This window comes from Sceloporus undulatus, chromosome 7, assembly GCF_019175285.1.
Source record: "Sceloporus undulatus isolate JIND9_A2432 ecotype Alabama chromosome 7, SceUnd_v1.1, whole genome shotgun sequence".
Taxonomy (NCBI): domain Eukaryota; kingdom Metazoa; phylum Chordata; class Lepidosauria; order Squamata; family Phrynosomatidae; genus Sceloporus; species Sceloporus undulatus.
The window spans coordinates 5,375,984-5,397,437 of NC_056528.1; the positions used below are offsets into that span (position 1 = coordinate 5,375,984).

Below are 21,454 nucleotides of genomic sequence, written 5' to 3' on the forward strand. Positions count from 1 at the left end.
GTACCAATTTCTCTGAGGACCTCAAAATACCCATAGGATACACCTTCCCCCACTGCCTTGTGTATGAACTTTGGCTCATCCCAAAAATCATTGGCTCATCCCAAAAATCATTACTACACAACTCTAGCCGAGCTTTAAGATGTGATTTCATGGGGTAAAGACAAAGTCTGGCAGAACGTTATGAATTTTCCTCCTTATGAACTAGCTTTGAGCAAGATTTTAACTTTACACATCCACATTCAATGTGATAAAACCAAAGATATTGAGCTGCAACTTCAACTAAAGAGTGCTTTGCCTATGCAGCTATGTGACATCCTATACACACGTTACTGTATTTTTAAAAAACAGGAAAATAAAGGCGTTACAGACTGCCAAAATAAAGCTGCTTTGGGTCTCTTTGGAGGCATGCTATTTAAATGATGCATGGGTCCTAAGAGTCCGGAGGGCGCGCCAAAGCCACACTCCATTCCTAAGCACTGGAGTGCAGCTTTGGTGCAGCTTCCAGATTTTTGGATGCATGCATCATTTAAACAGCATACCTCCAAAGAGACCCGAAGAAGCTTTATTTTGGTACTCTGTAACAGGCCTATATGCCTGGAGAGCACTATCTTTGAGAATCCTGAATTATGGATAGTATTAAGAAGCTATTTCTGCCCTTGAGATGTTGAGAATCCCAAAGCCACAGGACCACTGATCCTGCTGGTAATCGGAGTTGTAACCCTGAAAAGTGGCTTTCCAGGCTAAGGTTTGGAGTTAGAAAAAGAGAAACCCTTTGGTTAAGCCTAAATTTGTCCTGTCCCAACACTTTCCGACTAAAACAGCTTGAGAACTGAGGCAGAATGTTTAAATACAAAATCAAATACTTTAATGAAACCAGGGAACAGGAAGACAGCTCAGATATACCACTAAAACGGATATTCCGGTGCCGCATACAATTCTCTCTGAATAGAAACACTTTCTCTTAAGCAAGCAAGGGATGGACCAAACTATCAGTTCTTCAGCATTTTTTTTAAAGATCCTGAGTAGAGAATTTATATCTTAAAACGTTGTATTATACGAAAAGCGTCACAAGTCCTGAGCTGGTGGCCGGCACCAGGCATTCCACCGTTCTTAAAAAATAGGCCACTTCCAACACAAGGAATCTAAATAATTTTCACATTTCCAGAATTCTTCAACAGAAAGAAAACAAAAATTGGGGGCGAGAGAAGAAATTGTGGAGGAATTTTAAATAGTCAATATGCGGGTTACATACATACATCCCTCAGATTTAAAGAAACATGTTTTGCACTATTGCAGGGTTAAGGCCTTCCCTTGCTCTTAATTGTTCCAATACCAGATACATATTCACAAAAAAGACTGCCTAATATAGGCATGTATCCTTTTAAAAAAGTGTGTGTTATACAATGCTATCAGGTCCATTGCAAAAGAAAAACCAAGGACTGCTGTTAGCACCAAGCAATGCTGTAGAGTTTGCACTTTCAAGGTTCTCTTTTTTGGGGGGGAAGCAATCTTTGAACACTTGGAACGGCTTCACAAGGCAACTCAACTCCGCAGAATCCGGGAATCGATCTGGACACAACTCTGCTCCCACAGCACAAAGGAGCATCACTAGTGTAATGTTAGGGACAGGAGATCCAGGGAGAATGGTTTCCCCACATTGTGAGGAGAAAGATTCAAAATTGAGGCATCGATAGTTTTTTGTGGGTTCTTGGGGCTATGTGGCCATGTTCTGGCATCTGTGGCTGGCGTCTTCAGAGAGTGGAAAAATGGGGTGTATATATACAGTGAGAGCCTGGGAATGCAGGAGTGCTTTGCATGTCTCTTGTTGTGTTGATGGCTGGTCTCAGCCTGGGAGGATAAGGCAAACAAAGGCCTTTTACAGACTGCCAAAATAAAGTTTCTTCGGGTCTCTTTGGAAGTATGATATTTAAATTACGCATGGGTCCTCAGAGTCCAGAGGTTGTGCCACAGCTACACTCCATTCCTAAGTACTGGAGTGCAGCTTTGGTGCAGCTTCCGGATTCTTCAGATGCATGCATCATTTAAAGAGCATGCCTCCAAAGAGACCCCAAGCAGCTTTATATTGGCAGTCTGTAACAGGCTAAGGATTAATGTATGCTAATAGGTCATCATTATCTGCTGGGAAAGCCCCTGACGCTAAAGTTTCCCATTTGCATTTGCCAAATCCTTATTTTGCTATTCCTCAGGACTGGGAGCCAAACGTTGTTCATTTAAGGGTTTCTTCTTTCCAGTTGAAACTGTCCAGGCGTTTCTGGATCTCAATGGTTTCCCTGCACATCATGACATGGCAGTGGTTGGCAAGGTCCAGAACTTCAGTGTTGTCAAACGGTATTTTATGCCCAGGATGGTCTGAACATGCCACAAACCATCCTGGGCATAAAACACTGTTCGAAAATACTTATCTTCTGGACTGTGCCAACAACTACCATGCCAGGATGCACAGGGAAGCCACTGAATCCACAAACATTTAGATAATTTCAACCGGAAAGAAGAAACCCTTAAAGTGAATAAAATTTGGCTACCAGTCCTGAAGAACAGAAAAATAAGGACTCAGCAAATGCAAATGGGAACCCATTCAGATTCAGGGACTTTCCCAGCATATAACTGATCACCTGTTAGCAGACATTAATCCTCTTTTGCATTAGCCTCCCAGGCTGAGGCCAGCCATCAACACAGAATACATTCCCAGGCTCACACACTATATATACACCCAATTTTTCCAGGAAAAGCACTTTCCGAAGATGCCAGCCACAGAGGCTGGCCAAACGTCAGAAAGAAAACTCAGCAAGAACATGGCCACATAGCCCAAAAAACCCACAAAGAACTATGTCAGGGGCAAGTTTGTGAGATATCACAGAACAGCCTAGATTGAAACAGGCACCACGTTGAATCCAGAATCCTTCACATTTCACCTCCTATGCCGGCTATGGCCATGATGGTCTCTCTCATAGTGATGGCTTGGCCTTTCATAGGGGTGTGGCCGCTCATGCCTCTGATCCCTGTAGTAGTGGCTCTTCTTCTTGTACTTCCCAGAGTGATCTGAACGTTCCCGCGAGCGGCTCCTGGACCGGGATGAGCTGCGGCTGCGGGACTTCTGCTGCTTGGGGGAGGCATACTTGTACCCCTTGGCCTTTTTGTAACTCCTCATCTTGGAACCTTTGTAACTGGAACTGCTGCGACTGAATTGACGTGGGGGAGAATCGCTGCGGCTCCTTGAACGGCTATGGGATTTGGTGCCACTTGATGCAGAGTAGCTTTCGCTTTTCCTAGGGAGCGGACAAGAGAGCAATGGTAAGCTTTCTGCTGCGGCCCCCCATCAAGTACAGCATTAAAAATGTCCACTTGTACAGATAACACAGCCAACATGATTAGAATTACAAACCAAGAGTGAAACCATTTGACTAACAAATGTTAAGAGACACTTTGCTATTCCAATTCCGAGGAACAAAAGATCGCTACACTTGAAGAGGAAGCTACATTGACCATATGTACCTAATAGTGTTAGTACCCCTGGGTCTCACTGCCAAGATGGGTTACAGTTTGACTAACAAACAGACACACTTTGATATTAATGATGTTGACAAAACTGGAAATCCAAGATCAAGCCATCAGAAGCAGCGTCAAGGCTGCAGTGGCTGTGGTGAAAGGGACAAGTAAGGTCTCAGTGTCTTTCATGGAACTAGGATGCAAGACATTAGTCAAAACTCCAAATTTAATTTAAAGACAGTAAACAGGTTGGTCTCAATCCACTGTATAGTCCTACCTAGAAACCAACTGAAACAGTAAGTGTTAAGTTGACCTATCATTCAAAAACTTATTCAATGAGTCTACTCTTATTGTTACAAGCAATCAGATTTAGGCTGTAAGTAACAGCACTAATGTGTTAATAATCAAACCATTGAAGGGATTTAGTTTGTCAATGCTAAGAAATAAATATAAAATTGTTACATTATGACAAGCATGTAAAAGTACTAAAACGGCAATTACTGCTCAAAAATAAGTGTCATGGACATTTAATAATACAAAAAGCTGAAATTTGGTGTCAAAAATCGAGCAAAAAATTCATTTCCCATTAATTACTTTTAGACTCGTGTGACTTGCCCTAAGTGGGGTTCCATGGCCAAGTGGGAACTGAAATGATGCATGCATCCTAAGAATCCAGAAGCTGCGCCAAAGCTGCACTCCAGTGCTTAGGAATGGAGTGTGACTTTGGCGTGACCTCCAGACTCTTAGGACCCATGCATCATTTAAAGAGCATACCTCCAAAGAGACCTGAAGCAGCTTTATTTTGGTTGTCTGTAACAGGCCCTAGTCTCCAGAGTCATAGTGCAACACTCAAATGGCTTCACCTCATTGGCTCTTTGTAACTATCATGACATTAACCAGGGCAAAAAGATAGGAACCAGCTCCTTTGGCATCCACCCCTGAACAGAATGTAGAGGCTCCGTTCTTTGGTGAAGTACAAATGGATGCTCTCTTTTAATTCACATTTCTATCCCATCAAGATCCTAGTCTCTTTACATACAGCAATTCATTACATACCTCCGTTTTGGAGAAGGTGATCTTGAGGGTGACCTTGAATAACTCTGGTCTCTACTTGCACTCCGACTCTTGCCTTTCTGAATGCTGTCAAGTTAAGAAAGGAAATTAGGTGTCAACATGGAAACAACTGTCTACAGCCACTTTTGAGACCCAATTTCAGTGCATAAATATAACAACAACAAATACTTATTCTCCACCGCTCCCCATCTGTGCACAGATATGCTGGAGACAACATCTTTTGTCTGCATGAAGCTCAATACTGTAATCTCCTCAATGGCAATACTATGACTGATTGTTGTTGTTGATATCCACTCCCAAGTTAGGATACCCATGGCACCCCTGTAAATGAGACATCTCCAAGACTCCCTATGCTCCGCTGCTCTGCTCAGGTCCTGTAAATTTATACCCATGACCTCCTTAACAGTAATTTATTACTGTGGTGACCAAGCTTTTTGGAAAATATGCTTCACACCTTTAATGTTTCTCTTGTGCACATCAATGTAGCCTCCCTCCCCCCATGGCTGGGAGGACATTTAAGTCAGAGAGCTGCACACCTTAAAATAAGCAAAGAAAGGAGCACAAATATGACACTGTCACAGCCAAGTTCACAGTCCCTAGAGGTTCTGTCCAGCAGTGGGCGCATTGAGAAAACATCCAAAACAACCAGAACACAACATCCTTACCCATTGACGGGACTATTTGATTTCACTCTCTTCGTTCCTTCCATTTTTCTCTTGGCATTTTTTATCACCTGCACAGCAAGCGGGGAAGGCTTGGCACCTTTAGTTTCTTTTGGCGACTCTAAAGAAGCAAGAAAAAGAATCCAGTCAGGTAGTCTTCAGCAATGAGAATTGTGTTTTATAACACTCTCAGCACCCCCAAGCTGCAAACAGTCTTTCAGGGGGAGTGTTAACAGTAAGCTTTTCTGTCATGTCTGGATTCAGCTTCAATTTGTTTTCCCTCATCCAACCCATTATCTCCTCCAGGACACACTATCCTGAGTCTGTATTTGAAGGCATGGAGAAATATATTTGTGTATCATCAGCATGATGATAACACCCTGCCCCATGCCTGTGGATGATCTCTTCCCAGCAGTTTCATGTGGATCTGGAACCTGCCCAAGAGATAGGACTAGAACCAATGGAGCACAGTGCCTCCAATTCCCAAATCCCCAAGGGATTCCAGAAGAATATCATGGTCAATGGTATCAAACACTACTCAGAGGCCCAAATACCCTAGCAGGGACACACACACCATCAATGCTCAGGTAAAGATTATCCACTAAGCCAACCATAGCAGCCTCAACTCCATATCCCACTCTGAGCCAAGTCTGAAATGGGTCTAAATAGTTTGTATAATCTAAGACTTCCTGGAGTTGGAAGGCAATAAGAATTCCTTATAAGAAGAAACTGGCACAGCATGCAAAGGGCTAGAACAGAGACTCCCAATGCATTCTGTTTCCATTGTAAGAAATGTTTGTTGTGAAGTGTTAAGAAGCATTTAGAAGTGCTAGCCTCCTTCCAATAGAGACTATGAAGTACAGTAATGAATTCTGTTGCCTTGGTACTCTACTGCAAGTACTATTCAGGCCTATTTGCTATCAAAGGGGTGGGAACCCATGCAGAGGATCGAGAAGACCAACCAGTTTTGGGGACAGGAGAAAACCCCGACACAGTATCCAAACTGGGTGTCCCATCAGGTAAGAGGCCTTTTGCATGCGCTTTCTCCTCTTCTAGGGCCAATTTCCTCTTCTCTATTCGGCTTTCCAGGATAGCCAAATCAACCTAGGAATCCAAAGAGAGATGAGACTTTAAGAAAATACTTACAGGACAGAATAATGAATGAGGATATGTCTAACTACATGCACATGTATGGTTTAAGTATAGTCCACACAACAAGCCTATGTGGCATAAGGGGATGACAAACAGGGTGGACAAAATCCCCTGACTTGTAACAAGACATTTGAATTCTGGCTTCACCTTGAACCTGTGCACTGAAGTCTTACACATACCTCCCCCTCGCACTTGCATTTTTGGAAGGGCTCACAGAATAAGAAGCAACCAACCTTTTTCCATGTATATAGTTGTAAGATTTTAGTGCAGATATCCTGAATTTCCTCCTCTTTAGCTCCGAAAAGTAGAAACCAGTGGGGACGATTTGGAAGTGGAATCTGTAAATAACAGGACTTAAATTATTATTCAAGAGAAGCAATCTCCGAATTCATTATAAGGCAGCTTTCTGTGTTTCTATGATGGCATAATCATGTATTTTCAGGCTTGCACCAAAACAAAGACTATCTACTCCTTCCTGTGTATTCTGCACAATTTACAAGACACAGAACCAAGATGCAAAGAGGCTTGTTATTACTCAGAGCGCCATACAGGCTGTGAGAAACTGAGTTCAAAAAGGAAACAAGTTCTGAAAGTAAGTTGAGACACAATGGCCCCATACAGACAGGCCAAAATAAAGCTGCTTCGGGTCACTTTGGAGGTATGATGTTTAAATGATGCAAGCGTACTAAGAGTCCGGAAGCCGCGCCAAAGCCACGATCCAGTTATAAGGACTAGAGTGCAGCTTTAGTGCAACTTCCGAACTCTTAGTACGCATGCATTATTAAAACAGCATACCTCCAAAGTGACCCGAAGCAGCTTTATTTTGGCCTGTCTGTATGGCGCCAATGCAAGTCAGAAATTCCACAGCACTACAAGTCTCTTACAGAAGCCCAAGCTGGATATCAGTTTAAGCAAGGCTTGCTCTTTGGGCATCAAGATAGCTACAAGAGAAACATTCTTCTGAATAGTAGCCCTTTGCCTGACTAGTACCTTCTAAATTCAATCAGCCTGGTGCCCAAATTTGTCACATTAGACTTCAGGCTAATCCTTCCTGGCTGGGCAGCTGTTTGAATTCCCCATTATAGAAAGAAATACCAGGAAACACTAGAAAACATGAGACAAACTTCTACAAACCTGAAGAGTCCTAGCAGCAAGATAAATACAGGCACAAGCAATAGTCTCAGGGTGGAATCTTACAAAGACATCTGTCCTCAGGCTATCATTCATATAATTCCTGAGAAGACAAAGAAGAACGAAAATTGGAGAGCCCTACCACATTCCTTCTTGTGCTATCACTTTTTAAATGGATGTTGTGGCTAGCTCTCTAGACATCCTACAGCTAGCTTTGAATGTTAAATAACCCTGTGAAATCTGACAAGATGTTACAATGGACAACCTCCTTCCAAAGAAGGCTGTCCAGCAAAAACTTAATGATCTGGATGTATGAAAGAGAACCAATTTTAACTTCACTTTTCTGCCAGCTAACACCTACTGGCCTATTCTCATTCAAAGCATCGCCTTTATTTTATTTTGGAAGATAGGTACAACTTGTAGCATAGTAATAGTAATAAAATTTATTCGGTCTTTTTTTTCCTTGTAGCATAGTTTGAAGAATACTCATCAAGATCTAGGCTTAATCCCTTTGCAGAGAGCAGCATGCAAATTAAAACAAACAGACAGTCTGAGGTTGCAGATCCAGTGGAGTTTCTTTGGGAGAAGCAAGGATTTCTTCCATCCCTTTAGTCTCTTTCTTCTGTTGTAGTTTTCTATTGGAGGGAAACGTGTCCACTCAGGAAAATCATACGGCACAAACATTTCTTTTAGACAGCAAAACACAGCCTCAGTAGTTCAATCTCAGTGTTTAGCACTATTGCTGCTGGTGGATTACGTTCAAGTAGTTTTCTTCAATGAGTTGTCACTGGGCTGCCTCCAGATTGCCCTCACTGTAACAAGGTGTTTCAAAACAAATGTCCACAGAGTAAGGCAACTGTAAAACATTGCACATGACTCACAGTCAATACATTCCACACACTGCATTTATATGATTTTAAACAAATCTGAAGAACACACATTACTTTTTGGCAACTGTAAAGTGTAGTCATCATTTAAAAAAAAACAAAGGTTTCTACAGTTTTATCTAGTAATGGGCAACTATGCACTGTCAAGAATAAGGGGCAGAAACTGAATTCACACATGGCAATTGATGTCAGATGGGCTGCTCTAGCTTCAACTCAAGAATTGCTGCATTCATTAAAATACAGTTTGCTAAAGCATGGGGACCACCAGCTCTGTATATCTGAAAGTTATGCTCTTCAAATGGGAGAAATGAATAGGACTAAAAAAATTGCAGTTTCTTTCTCAAGATAGGTCTAAGAGGAAGCTTCCTACAGAGAGGAATTGGGACAGATGTCCTCTCATTTCCAAAGTCTCAAAGTAACTGGGTCCAAAGTTTCCTGATGCCATCTTCAACCCATGCGGAACAGCAAGCCAGCCTTTCCGAATCTGGCACAATTTTAGAGGTGTACAGTGCAGCTGAAATACTTGCTATCTTCTGCTTTTGTAGCTGACAAAAATGATATGCCAGACTTGCAAATAAGTTGTGCCACTCCTTTACTCAGCTTCTAAACGTTACTGGTTTGGGTGCCTCTTACAATTCTTTAAGCACCACCTTATCTAAAGCTAGGGCACTACAGACAGGATGCAGAATAAAAGCTAGTTACTGTGGGAGTGAGGTCAATGCTCAATCAATGCACATTGTTTAATTGTGGGGGGTTTTCCATCAATAATAAACTGTTATGCATGGAGGAGATTCAAATAATTACCATGCAAGGAACCAAAAGGTTTAGTTATATCCAGTGGGATCATGAATTTCTTTTAACTAAACTGATGATAAGAACATAAAGTAAATTTCAGAGTCCCACAAATGTCAAGCTGATTTGCTACGACGCACAGAGCAGATACTGAGGAAGCCTTACTGGGCACCTTTCAGCCACATCATCTGTTGCAGTGTGTAATGTGGGGCTACAATAAGTTAACACATTTCTTTGTTGCAAAACTCAAATGTTATATTTAAAACCACAGAAGTATCAAAATGTTACAAATGACACCATTTTCTAAAGAATTCCTCTCCCTCCCCCAACCCAGTACATCTTTAAACCCAAGTTTAATAAAGTATGTGCAATGAAAAAAATGCAAACCATGGCATCAGAACATCTTGTCAGTAAAACAGCAGTACTTCATCCGTTCAAGTGTGCAAAGAAAATTTCAACAAGTTGGAAAAATAACAGCAAGCAGAAGTCGGCCAGTTTTTAACTCTACTGGCGTACGCATACCACCTGTCTAGTCAGCCTTCTCTCTGTGGAGCCCGCTTGGGTTTGACTGAAGACGGCAGTTATCCCTGCACCATAGCGCTTGGGCAGCAGAGGAGAAGTCTTAGTCACTTACCCTCAGAGGCTACCCTTTGATCAAAAGAGTACAGAAAAGAAGAGTCAAAAGAGGTTCTCCTTCAAAATAGCACCAGACAGTTCATACATTGCGTCTAGATCATTTCAAATCATGTCAGTTTCACAGGTTAGCCATTGGTAAAGTACAAGACATTATAACATTGACACTGCGTAGCAAAAATCTTTTGTCGCTGCAGGGTACAATAGGTATGTGTGAAAGGGGGAGTTTCTCCATTCATTTTCAAGTAAAACAACTGAATGCCAAAAGAAAGCACTCTAGTAGACTTTATTTGGAGGCAGTATACCTTTTGGACAACAGCTGTAGCAAGGAAGAGCTGTCACCATCGCACCTGCTTCTGAGCACTTAAAGGGCAACCTGAGCACTGCAGGAAATGCAGCACTGACATACATGGGGCTTTGGTTGACCCAGCAAGACTGCTAAATTCTCACACAGAGGCACTTTCATTTAAGCACAGCTAAAAGGGCTGGGATAGAAGAAGAAAGAGCACGGGGTGTACTCATGAGAGTTTCAAGTTCTCTTACCATGGACAGTTTCTGAACCTTTAACAAAGAGGCCCTGTCAACTTCAAGGGTAGAAGTAGTATTCCAGGTTAAGACTGAAATACCACAAACTTGGCAGCGGAGTAAACATGGACTGCCCCCAAACATGACATATTTCTGCCACTGCCCTGCTGGCCTCAATAGAAACAAGAAACATCAACTTACCATGAGGTCTGGACCAGGTGATGGTTACGTTCACATTCTAATACCTGAAGGTACATAACGATAATCTGGAAGATATGGGTGATTGAGTTATACAGGTGACCAGGTTGTAGAGAGGTTTTAAATTAGACAGGAAAGTGGTCCAGGCAATCCAGCTTGCTTTGATATGGACCAATACACTTCAAGAGCATGCCTCTGGGAGGCAGAGATGTAATATTCAAAAGATGGATGCACAGAAGTTTTTTGCCTTTACATGCAAGTCAGGATCATAAATGTATGGGTTATAATTTGCTTTCAAGTGTCTCTTTACATACTCAAAAGACTGTTAAAGAGTAGTGATGCCTTCTTTCACTGCCCACCTCAAAGACACAGGAGGTTTAACGCAATGTATTACTAAGGCGGGTTACAGACCGCCATAAGGGATGTCCTTAGGATGTCCCATTTTGAAAAAAGGGTGTCTCTTCCAGATGCCCCTTACCCTGTTACGGACAGAATCTGTAACAAATGGCGGTGGCCGTTCCACACGGCTGTCGCCATTTTGATGTAATGGACGCTCTGTGCTTTGGCACTTGCGGCGTCTCTTCCGGGTTGCTGGAAGGAGCGCGATTTTCGCGCTCCTTCTTTGCAGCGCAGAGGAGTCGCGCGGGTTGGCTGCTGCGACTCCTCCGCGCTGCAACCGGCAGCGGCCCGAGACCGCCCCTTTTGGGCGGTCTGTAACGGGCCTAACAGATGAAAGAAAAAGCAGACTGTGGAGGCAGGGGAGCAAAATGGAAGTTAAAGTAAACTTCTGATTTAGGAGCCAGGGCTCCTAGAATTTTGTGACAAATAAAGGTGAAAGATCATGATAAAAGACAAAAACAAAACAAAACCATCCAAGGACTGAAAAGCTATGGAAGAGATAAGGTCAGGACTGCTGCATTATCAAGCACTACTGGTCAAGATATTCCTACTGATGTCTGAAAGGTTCCCATGCTGTTCACAGCAACAGATTTAATCCAACTTTCTATCCAATCCTTCCCTGTAAGGAGCACAGCCCTAAAACTTATGTGATAGTAGATGGAGAGTGGCTATCAAGTGACAATGCAAACTGAAGTCATTCTACCCATCACAGTCCTCTAGTTTTCAGTATCCTAGGGAAGCCAGCCTTGAAAGTTATTGCTGATGTTGTTCTAATACAAGTTGGCAGCCTACTGCATAACTACCAAGGGAAACAGAGTGATTTCCCTGCCCTACTTGGACCAGCAAATCCAACTCCCTGCCATGCAGGAATACACAATCAAAGTACCCCCAACAGCCATCCAGCCGCTGTCTAAAAACTTCCAAAGAAGTAGAATCCACCACACAATTTAAGTGAAAGTGGCCAACTACAACTCTCTCTTTCCTTCTTCAAATACTGTTTTGCTTGAATGACACTTCTCTCATATAACTTTAGGCAAAAAGAACCAGTTTGGTAAAGCATAGAGAACAGGAGACAAGATCAGGAAAAAAAGAGTATGGCCCCCTATATTACCACTAGCCTAAAAATAACTTTGCAAGTTCAGTGCTGTTGCATACAGCACTCATTGAAAGATCAAGCCCAGAAACGTATCACATATCGTTGCACAGTCACACAACGGTGTTACCTGCATGTACAAGAATACGCTCCTTTCATGCTAAGGACTTAGAATGGGGAATCTAAGTCTAATCAGCACTTAAAATCTGAAGCCACCAGTCTTCGCTCACCACATGAGACACAGGACCAACTGGTAGGCATTTCTTGAAATGAGAAACAGAGACAGCAAATGCTATTAACTACAGCTCAGCTACATTAAGCACAGGCTCTGGTCTATTCCATTCCACACTTACTCAAAACATGCACTGTTTCAATAAGAAAAATAAAAACAAACCTTGTGAGGATGCTTCACATGTACACAAAAACCCAGTTCCTTAAGAACTCGCCGCTCAGCCTTTATTATTTGGTTCTTCAAGTTAACATAATCCTGATCCAGTATCAAAGGCACAGGCTTCCTGTTTAGAGGAAAGAGAGAAAAAGGTTTGATCTGATGCCCAAAGACTAAAGCAACAGTGGGCATACGTCATAGTACTGTCCTCCTTATTGACAAGTCATAGAATCATAGAGATGGAAGAAACCACAAGGGCCATCCAGTCCAATATCCTGCCATACAGAAACATACAGTCAAAGATCTCTGGACACATGGCCATCCAGTCTCTTTTTAAAAACCTCCCAAGAGTTACAATGCTGGATGTTTTGTACAATTCCTCTTGGAATGAATCTCCAAAGTCCTCTCAGTCCAAAGAGCTGAGGAGGCATTTCATTAAATTTACATAGGCCCCATATAGACTGCCCAAATAAAACTGCTTTGGGTCACTTTGGAGGTATGCTGTTCAAATGTTGCATGCATCCTAAGAGTCTGGAAGCTGTGCCAAAGCTGCACTCCTGTCCTTAGGACTGGATTGTGGCTTTGACACAGCTTCTGGACTCTTAGGACACATGCATCATTTAAACAGCATAACTCTAAAGTGACCCAAAGCAGCTTTATTTTGGCATGTCTGTATGGGGCCATATTTAGTAACTGAAATTCAAAGTTTCCTACAAGTGCTCTACAAGTTTCTTATCAAACCCACAGAGTATGATCGCTAGCTCAGGTTGTCCCAGTTAAAGAGAACAATTCTGTGTTCTGTATGGGCTTTAAAGTCACTACAGTCAGAATACTTCATGAAAAGTGTATTTAAATGATTACTTAAAACCCTCAAAATACACATTTCATTCTGCATGGTACTGGGACAACATTCTACTATTCTCCTGGTCACCAGCCTTAATTCAAACTGTGCATGAGACATTCAACTGAAATTTCCACATCCCTCCCTACCTCTCTTGGCATCCTGATTTTCAATTAGTTTCTCCTTTGTCAGTAGGGGTTATTTCTAGACACTGAGCATGCAATGGCCAGGTCTATGGGTAAACTATGACAGCAGACAGAACATTAAAGAAAGCCCAATTGACTCTCAAAAGTAATATTTTAGTGGTTGGTAATTAGATCTAAAGTGACGTCCTTGTGACCAGTACCAGAGAATCTACAATAACATCTTGCTTATAGGCTGGAGAAGAAAATAAGCTATTTGCTGAACTTCAAAGACCAAGCCACATGCACATTAGATGTGGTCTACAGATGCTCACATGACTTGACATTTGGGATGGAAGTACAACACTGAGAGAGGCAGCAGAGCAGCATGGAAGCAGAAACAGGGTTGGGTGAGCAAATGACCTGAGACAGTTAGTGCAAAACTTCTGGTTGGTAATTTCACTCCTTTATATTCTACCTACCTCTTCTCTCTCAAGTATCGGAGTCTGTGGAATACGTTCATTACATCCCTTATACGTCTTGGTGCTTCTTCAATTTTTGATGCCAAATGGACACAGGCCATAGCCACATGCTGGAAAGTAAGCACATGAAATGTAACTGACATTTTCTACTGACTTATAGTAAGCCATCTCTAGCAGGTGACAGCCTGGAGGAGCATATTACACATTCTCAAGGAATTCCTTTTTGTGTATGTCTGTTTCTAGGCCTAACTGAAAGTAAGGTTTTTGATCTTTAGATCTCTCAACTGTCTGGAGTGAGGGTGGGTGAAATAACGCCTACATCTTTTTGCTTATGCTTGCCTGGGCTTTTCAGTAACAGGAGCATCAAATGTCTCTTAAAAGAGATTCCAAGCTCATTACAGTAGAGGGAAAGAAACACATTTCCTTCTATATTTTTGCTAGATTTCAGGGACAGGGAGAAATCTGCTAGGTTGGCTACTGATTTAGGAAACTTTTAAGTCTCTTGGTTTGTTTGAAAAAACCATGTTCAGACGTGGCATATGAATGACCAGTAAAAACACAGACTACTAAAAGCCCTGTATTGTATGTTCCATGCTAAAAGTAAATCATGATAGATATAAATGGCAAAGGTAGTCAAAGAATCATAGAGTTGGAAGAGACCCCAAGGGCCATCCAGTCCAACCCCCTGCCATGCAGGAAATCTCAATCCCCAACAAATGGCCATCCAGCCTCTGTTTGAAGACCTCTAAGGAAGAAGACTCCACTACACTCCGAGGGAGTTTGTTCCACTGCTGAACAGCCCTTACTTGACATGACTTGACATGAATGTCTAGTTGTAACCAACTGTAGGGGTCGGTGCTCATCATTGCTAAGCCGTAGAGCCAGCATTGTCCAAGGACTGCTCTGGTGGTCATGTGCCCAGCATGTCTGAATTGAACGCTATTACGTTCCCACTTAAGTGGTACCTATCTACTTGCATTTGCATACTTTCGAACTGCTAGGCTGGCAGAAGCTGGGACTGGTGGCAGGAGCTTACCCCATTATGCAGCACTCTGGCCTCCAACTGCCAACCTTCTGATCTTCCGATCATCAGAACTGTCATCTTAACTACTAAGCCACCACATCCCTTATAAGATACAGTCACCCCTTCAAGTCCATGGACTTGAAAATCGCAGAGGGGTGACCACCATTAACCGTAATGGGATGCCCGCCCACAAGGCCCATTCAAGCCTATGGGGCTTGAGTATGCGCGAGTTTTAGAACTTGCGGGGGTTCCGGAACAAATCCCTTGTGAGTTCCAAGAGGCAACTGTATACTGTACTAAACAGAATAAATAATTGATGTATATTTTGCCTTTCTCCCAGAAGTGGAACATAAGCCGTGCATGTCCATAGGATAGTAAATTAAATTATATGAGGACTATTAAAACATAAAATGAATAAAAGCATGAAAATTAAAATATATCAACAAAACACATTATCCACACAGATAGAAGAACCCTCTGGAGCAATTAGGTCAGTTGCCAAATGAGGCCTGTTTGTTCTTTTTCTGACTCCATATAGTTGTATACACCCCAGTTTTCTGGCAGAAACTTGTTTTTCAAAATACATGAACAAAATAATTTTAGAGCTCAGTTCCAAAATTAAAAATCAGTATATATGGAACGCAGGAGCTTAAGAATAACTTATCAACAGCAAACTATAATTATAACAAACTTGTCTGCGAGAAGCAACTGAGATATGTGGAAATTATCTGCAACTCAACATGATTAAGAATAGGATACCAAGCAGAAAGCTCAATCAATAGGCATCACATTCTGTTACAGAATCTAGGCATGTGCCTAATAATGTCATTAAAGAATTCCCATACCTCCATGGAATGCTTCACAAACGACTTTGTGTAGAAGAAACGCTGGAACAAGACCTGCCCAGTAGCCATGGCCACCTAGGAAGAACAAGCAACATTAGTGCGCCTGTAATGGAGATGCTCAAAGGAACTGCAAATGGATAAATGGGTCATTCTGAACTTACAAGGAGCTTGCGGACTGCGTCTGCCTATCTCTTTACTTCAGCACTGATATAACAGCAGCAAACTACCTTAAAGAACAACTGTGTATCTCAAATTTTTCCTTAAATCATGGTGACCACTAGTACCTTAAATCTTATGACCAGTGATTGTGGGTTAAGGGAATATATTGTCTGCACTTGGACAGCTTGGTATTCTCCCTCCACATATAAGAGGAATGAAGACACGAAGGCCTGTTACAGACTGCCAAAATAAAGCTGCTTTGGGTCTCTTTGGAGCCATGCTGTTTAAATGATGCATGCATCCTAAGAATCCGGAAGCTGCACCAAAGCTGCACTCCAGTGCTTAGGAATGGAGTGTGTCTTTGGCGCAACCTCCGGACTCTTAGGACCCATGCGTCATTTAAATAGCATACCTCCAAAGAGACCTGAAGCAGCTTTATTTTGGCAGTCTGTAACAGGCCAGAGAGTCCAACTAGGGATACAACTGACAAAGTCACAATACCTCTCTATATACTAACAGGTTCAAGTGATCGGAAAACAGCAACACCTTATCAATTTCGGTAATGACCTGAAATGTTTGGTTCTGATACTGAAATTTAGGTCTTGCAAATCCTATGCCCAAAATGCCTAGATCCACCACCCTAAACACAGAAAATGAAAAAGCTAGTAGCTCTTGAAAGCTGAGTAAGCCCAAGGAAGTATATGCATATACAAGTCTTTCCAAAGGTAATTCCTGGATACCAAATGCTAGACCAACATAGATATGAAGGCAACAAGAATCAAATCTTGTAAAAGGTTAGAATCAAGGCAGGATGGTTCAGACATCTTCAGCACAGAAACCAAAACTGTTATAGTTTGTTCATACACACACAAGAAAAATACAGTATGTCCTTCTCAGAGTAGTACTTAGTGGACCTTCCAGGAATACCTTGCAAACACAGAGGACTAGTAAGAAAGGGGACAGCTGTCATTTCCGGCGCAGCCTCTTGCATCACTCACTTCCTGGAATTGAAGGCTGGCAGTAAGCTTGGGAACCTCCATTAAGCAACATTTTCCTCTCTGCCTTCCTCCTCCTTCTGTCAGGGAAGCTCTAAAGACCTCTTCAAACATTATAGTATATTTAGGAGCCTAGAATATTTTTGTTCTAGGATTCAATTGCATTGTTTTGTCCAAATGAAGGAACAAAACCTCTGACATTCCCATGAGGGAAAATGAACTTCGGGGCAAGTCTAGTAGCGTATCCCCTCTCATTCATTTCCCTATTATGTCCTACAAACCAGAGTCCCTTATAGGAAGACTTCCCTCAGCCACAAGCCCAACAAAGTGACCCTCCACCAAGATGGTTTTTCATTGGCTCCATACAGACAGGCCAAAATAAAGCTCCTTTGGGTCACTTTGGAGGTATGCTGTTTAAATGATGCATGCGTCTTAAGAGGCCAGAAGTTGCGCCAAGGATGCGCTCCAACCCTTAGGATTGGAACATGGCTTTGGCGTGGCTTCTGGACTCTTAGGACGCTTGCATCATGTAAACAGCATACCTCCAAAGTGACCTGAAGCAGCTTTATTTTGGCCTGTCTGTATGGGGCCATTCTTTCCGAATCTGACTTCAACCAAAATCTTCCACAGAAGGAGTATGGCTGCTGTGACTTTCAATAAGTAGCAAAGTTTCTACCAAGATTATCTAGCAACTACATTTTCTAGACCCATCTCTATATTATATATAGCTTAGGTTTATTGCACAGAAGCTAGCTCTCTTGTTTTTCCTTTTAAGACCTTTTTAAAAGCCTTTGCTTTTAAGGGAGGGGGAAATCTCAGCCACGAAAGGCCTGGGCAGCAGAGCCATGGTGAAACCCTTGGAAGTCCATCGAATCCCCACCGCTTTCTTCCTCCTTTAAGAATATCCTCAGCCTTCTGTGCTGAAGATGTCTGAACCATCCTGCCTTGATTCTAACCTTTTACAAGATTTGATTCTTGTTGCCTTCATATCTATGTTGGTCTAGCATTTGGTATCCAGGAATTACCTTTGGAAAGATGAGCAAAGGCTCATCTACTACAGACCTATCCTCCAAAGAGTGCCAATAGATTACTAACTCATCTGAGTCCTGATACTAATAAGTACATTGTCCCCAACTGAATCAATATTAAGCCCACAGATGTATTCATAGGTGTGTAACTGATGCGTTGGGATCAATGTGTAACAAGATATAGAGAAGATGCCAAATGTGACCCTAAAAGCAGAGATATCCTCATTCAGTGAAGCATAGCCAACAAGAGACATGAACTGTGGTGGGATTGGTATGAGTATTATTATTGTTATTATCATTATTATTATTTAGGCATTGGACTAGGAGACTGGCAGACCAGGGTTCGAAACCCAGCTCAGCCATAGAAACCCACTGTGCAACCTTGGGCAAGTCACACTCTCTCAGCCTCAGAGGATGGCAGAGCCATGATTCGGAAACAACCCGAAGGCACACAGCAAGAAGTCAGGCGCATGGAAGGATTTCAACAGGAATCTAATTTAATCCCAACCTACTTTGACTGCAAAGAATTTAATATACTCACTGTAACAAACCATATTCGTTAGTGTCTTCTTTCTAGGCACCAAGCTGCGGGAATAACCCAATTTGGGACTGCTTTAACTGCCCTGGTTCAATGCTGGGGGATTCTGGGAACTGTAGTTTGTTGGCCCCAGAGCTCTCTGACTTAAGCCCACTTCCTCAGATGCCTTTGCAGCACCTTTGAGACTCATAGGTTGGCGGTCTGAGCTTTCCTAGACTTCAGTCCACTTCCTCAGATGCATTTAGAAGTCCAGGGAAGCTCCTGCTTCTTCCTTTCGGTGAGTCTCAAAGGCGACATTTAGCCAGAGAGCTCTGGTGCCACAACAAACTACATTTCCCAGGGACCCCTAGCGCTAAGCCGGGGAAGCCAAAATGGTCTCAAACTGGGTTATTTCCGCAGTGTGGACTGGACCCAAACTAACCCTTCAAGGGGGGAAAAACCAGTCCAATAAGCAGAGACCATTCGAAGGACTGGAAAGCGAGGCGCCAAGGAGAAAAATGGTGGCTGTGAAGGGCTTGAAGTCTGTCTTTGGAGCGCATTCCCAATTGGGGCACTGCCATCTCAGCCTAGAAAACAATGAGGACCCCAGACAGGAAAGCCATTTTAATAGATCTCTATCTATCTATCTATCTATCTATCTATGTCTGTCTGTCTGTCTGGATATCTATCTATCTATCTATTTGGATATCTATCTGTCTATCTATCTGGATATCTATCTATCTATATCTATCTCTATATCTATCTATCTATCTATCTATAGCTCTATCTATCTATCTATCTATCTGGATATATCTATATCTATAATGGCTTCTCTGCTCCTGAAGGGAAAGCATACATTGGATGCTGGAAAACAGCCCCCAAAGTATGACTTTTAGAACCTAAATCCATTTAGGGTTTGTTTAGTATTATTCTTATTCTTATCATCTTATTCTCCTAAACGTAAGACAGCCTCGTTAAGGGATGCTCCCCTGGAGCCCTGGAAGGCCCGAGCGGCGTTTCCTGACCCTCCTCCCGAGGCTCCTACCTGCGGGAGGCGGAGCAGGATTCCGGCGGCCTGGATGAGTTCGCAGCCGGTGATGCGCAGCTGGGTCTCGGTCTCGGCGTCCAGGCCGTTGGCCATCGAAGGGGTGAAGCGGAGGGCTTCCTCGGGGAGGAGGCAGTTCTCCAGCGTGAGCAGGACTCCCGAGTAGAGCCGGTCGCCGATGCGGATCGCGCCGGGGGGCGGAGGCAGAGCCGGCGGAAGGAAAGGTGTTGCCGAAGCCGCCGCTGGGCCGCCGCTGGAGGTCGAGGAGGTCGAGGAGGCCGAGCCAAAGGCTCTCGCGGAGCCAGGCCCAACCGCCGACATCCCCATCGCCGCCATTTTGTCTGGACGACGACGACGTCCTCCTCCTCCGGGTGACTCACTCACTCTCGCCCCCACTTCCGCCTCGCGCGAGGCTTTTGTCTCCCCTCTCCGCGGCCCCTCGTCTCCCATTGGCCAGCAGCCGCAGGCCAGGCCTGCCATTGGAGGAGGACGCCGGCTCTGCTTTGTGACGCAGGAGTGACGTCACCTGTTTATTTTCCCCCTCCGCTTGACATGGAAACAAGGGCGGTTGGGGAAAACGGCTGGAAGCGGAAGGTCCGTTGAAGGGAAGGGGAGGGGCGCCAACTCCGTCCCGGCATGCACCGCGCGGGAAGAGGCCGTCTCGCTTTGGAACGTACCACTTCCGCTGCGGGGGGCTCCCTTCACTCCAAAGCCACACAGAGGCTGCTGCTATCTGCTTTATCTCAAGAGGCAGCAGCCGGCAAACAGGGGTTAAACCAGAGTTAAACAGGAAATGCCTGGTGTTTATCACACACTTGTTGTTGTTGTTGTTGTTGTTGTTGTGTTACAAAAACAGAATCAGTCAGAACAGAGTTGAAGCCCCAGCCAAACACGTTTCCTTTTTTTTTTAATAAATTTTTATTTTGACATATAAAAATTGCAAATCATAACATTAAAAATACCAAAAGAGCTACTACAACATATACAGATCTCACATAACCATCCTTAATCCTGCTCTCTATCATGTTACTATCCACTATGTACTTCCTTAGGCTGTAACTCAAATTCCCACCTATTGTTTCTATTAACAGTCTACTAACTCTCATTGTAATAAACAATTCCATCCATTAGATCTATTAAAAATAAAATATATCAGTGCCTAGCGAAATAACTTTAAATTAAGATTAATCTTCATACCCAAATGCTATTTAAACCTCTATTTTCATCGTGTCTTTGTCTCATAATTCAAATGATCGACATTCCCTTTTCTCTCTTAGTATATAATTCTTCCAAGTGTTTCTAATGTTTCTTTACTTAGTAGCACTGTCAGTTTTTGCATTTCGCAGATTTCCATCACCTTTAATCTCCAATCATCTACTGTTGGACTAACTTCATTCTTCCAAAACTTGGCAAAGACCATTCTGGCTGCGACAATGAGGAAAAATAGAAGTTTGTCTTGATTTCTATCCAAATTTAGATTATCTGAAAGGTTTAGAAGATACAGTCTCGGGTCCATCCTTTTTACCATTTCCAATATTTTCTTAATTTCCTTATGTATGTTTTTCCAATAATTTTTTGCTTTAATACAGTTCCACCAGCAGTGTAGATATCTACCAATATGAGACTTACATTTCCAGCAACTATAATTCTTATTTTTAAACATTTTGGCCAGTTTAAAAGGCGTTAAGTGCCATCTAAACATCATTCTATAAACATTCTCTTTTATAAGAACACATGGTGTGTATTTAATTCTTGCCTGCCATATTTTTTCCCAAGATCCTAAATGAATTGGTGTGTCCAAATCCTTTGCCCATTTTACCATATATTCTTTAACTATTTCTTTTTCCAACTCCAATTTCCTGATTAAATTACTATATAATTTTGAGATTTGTTTCTTAGGGTCTTTCAGGATTCTTTCTAATTCCAATTCCATTGGTCCAAATCCCTTTTCTTTT

The 21,454-nt window shown here is 42.7% G+C and overlaps 1 protein-coding gene across 3 annotated transcripts; it reads right to left on the reverse strand.

The window, feature by feature from the left end:
- Positions 1 to 2,719: 2,719 nt before the first annotated feature.
- Positions 2,720 to 20,070, reverse strand: CCNL2 (cyclin L2). Of its 3 annotated transcripts, none has more exons than XM_042478578.1 (11): positions 19,500 to 20,058; positions 15,756 to 15,830; positions 13,887 to 13,996; positions 12,448 to 12,568; positions 10,565 to 10,629; positions 7,530 to 7,629; positions 6,629 to 6,733; positions 6,206 to 6,347; positions 5,247 to 5,364; positions 4,564 to 4,647; positions 2,720 to 3,287 (listed from the first exon to the last, which is right to left on the reverse strand). In XM_042478578.1, exons 1-11 carry the CDS (start codon positions 19,977 to 19,979, stop codon positions 2,930 to 2,932), a joined length of 1,758 nt encoding a protein of 585 aa, XP_042334512.1. In that variant the 5' UTR covers positions 19,980 to 20,058; the 3' UTR covers positions 2,720 to 2,929. The 3 variants fall into 3 exon arrangements, 2 of the variants coding, with proteins under 2 accessions (XP_042334512.1, XP_042334513.1); XR_006104961.1 differs by lacking the exon at positions 2,720 to 3,287 and adding an exon at positions 5,036 to 5,117 and having other exon boundaries at positions 19,500 to 20,070; XM_042478579.1 differs by lacking the exons at positions 10,565 to 10,629; positions 12,448 to 12,568; positions 13,887 to 13,996; positions 15,756 to 15,830; positions 19,500 to 20,058 and adding an exon at positions 9,593 to 9,836 and having other exon boundaries at positions 7,530 to 8,338.
- Between the last annotated feature and the right edge of the window lie 1,384 nt (positions 20,071 to 21,454).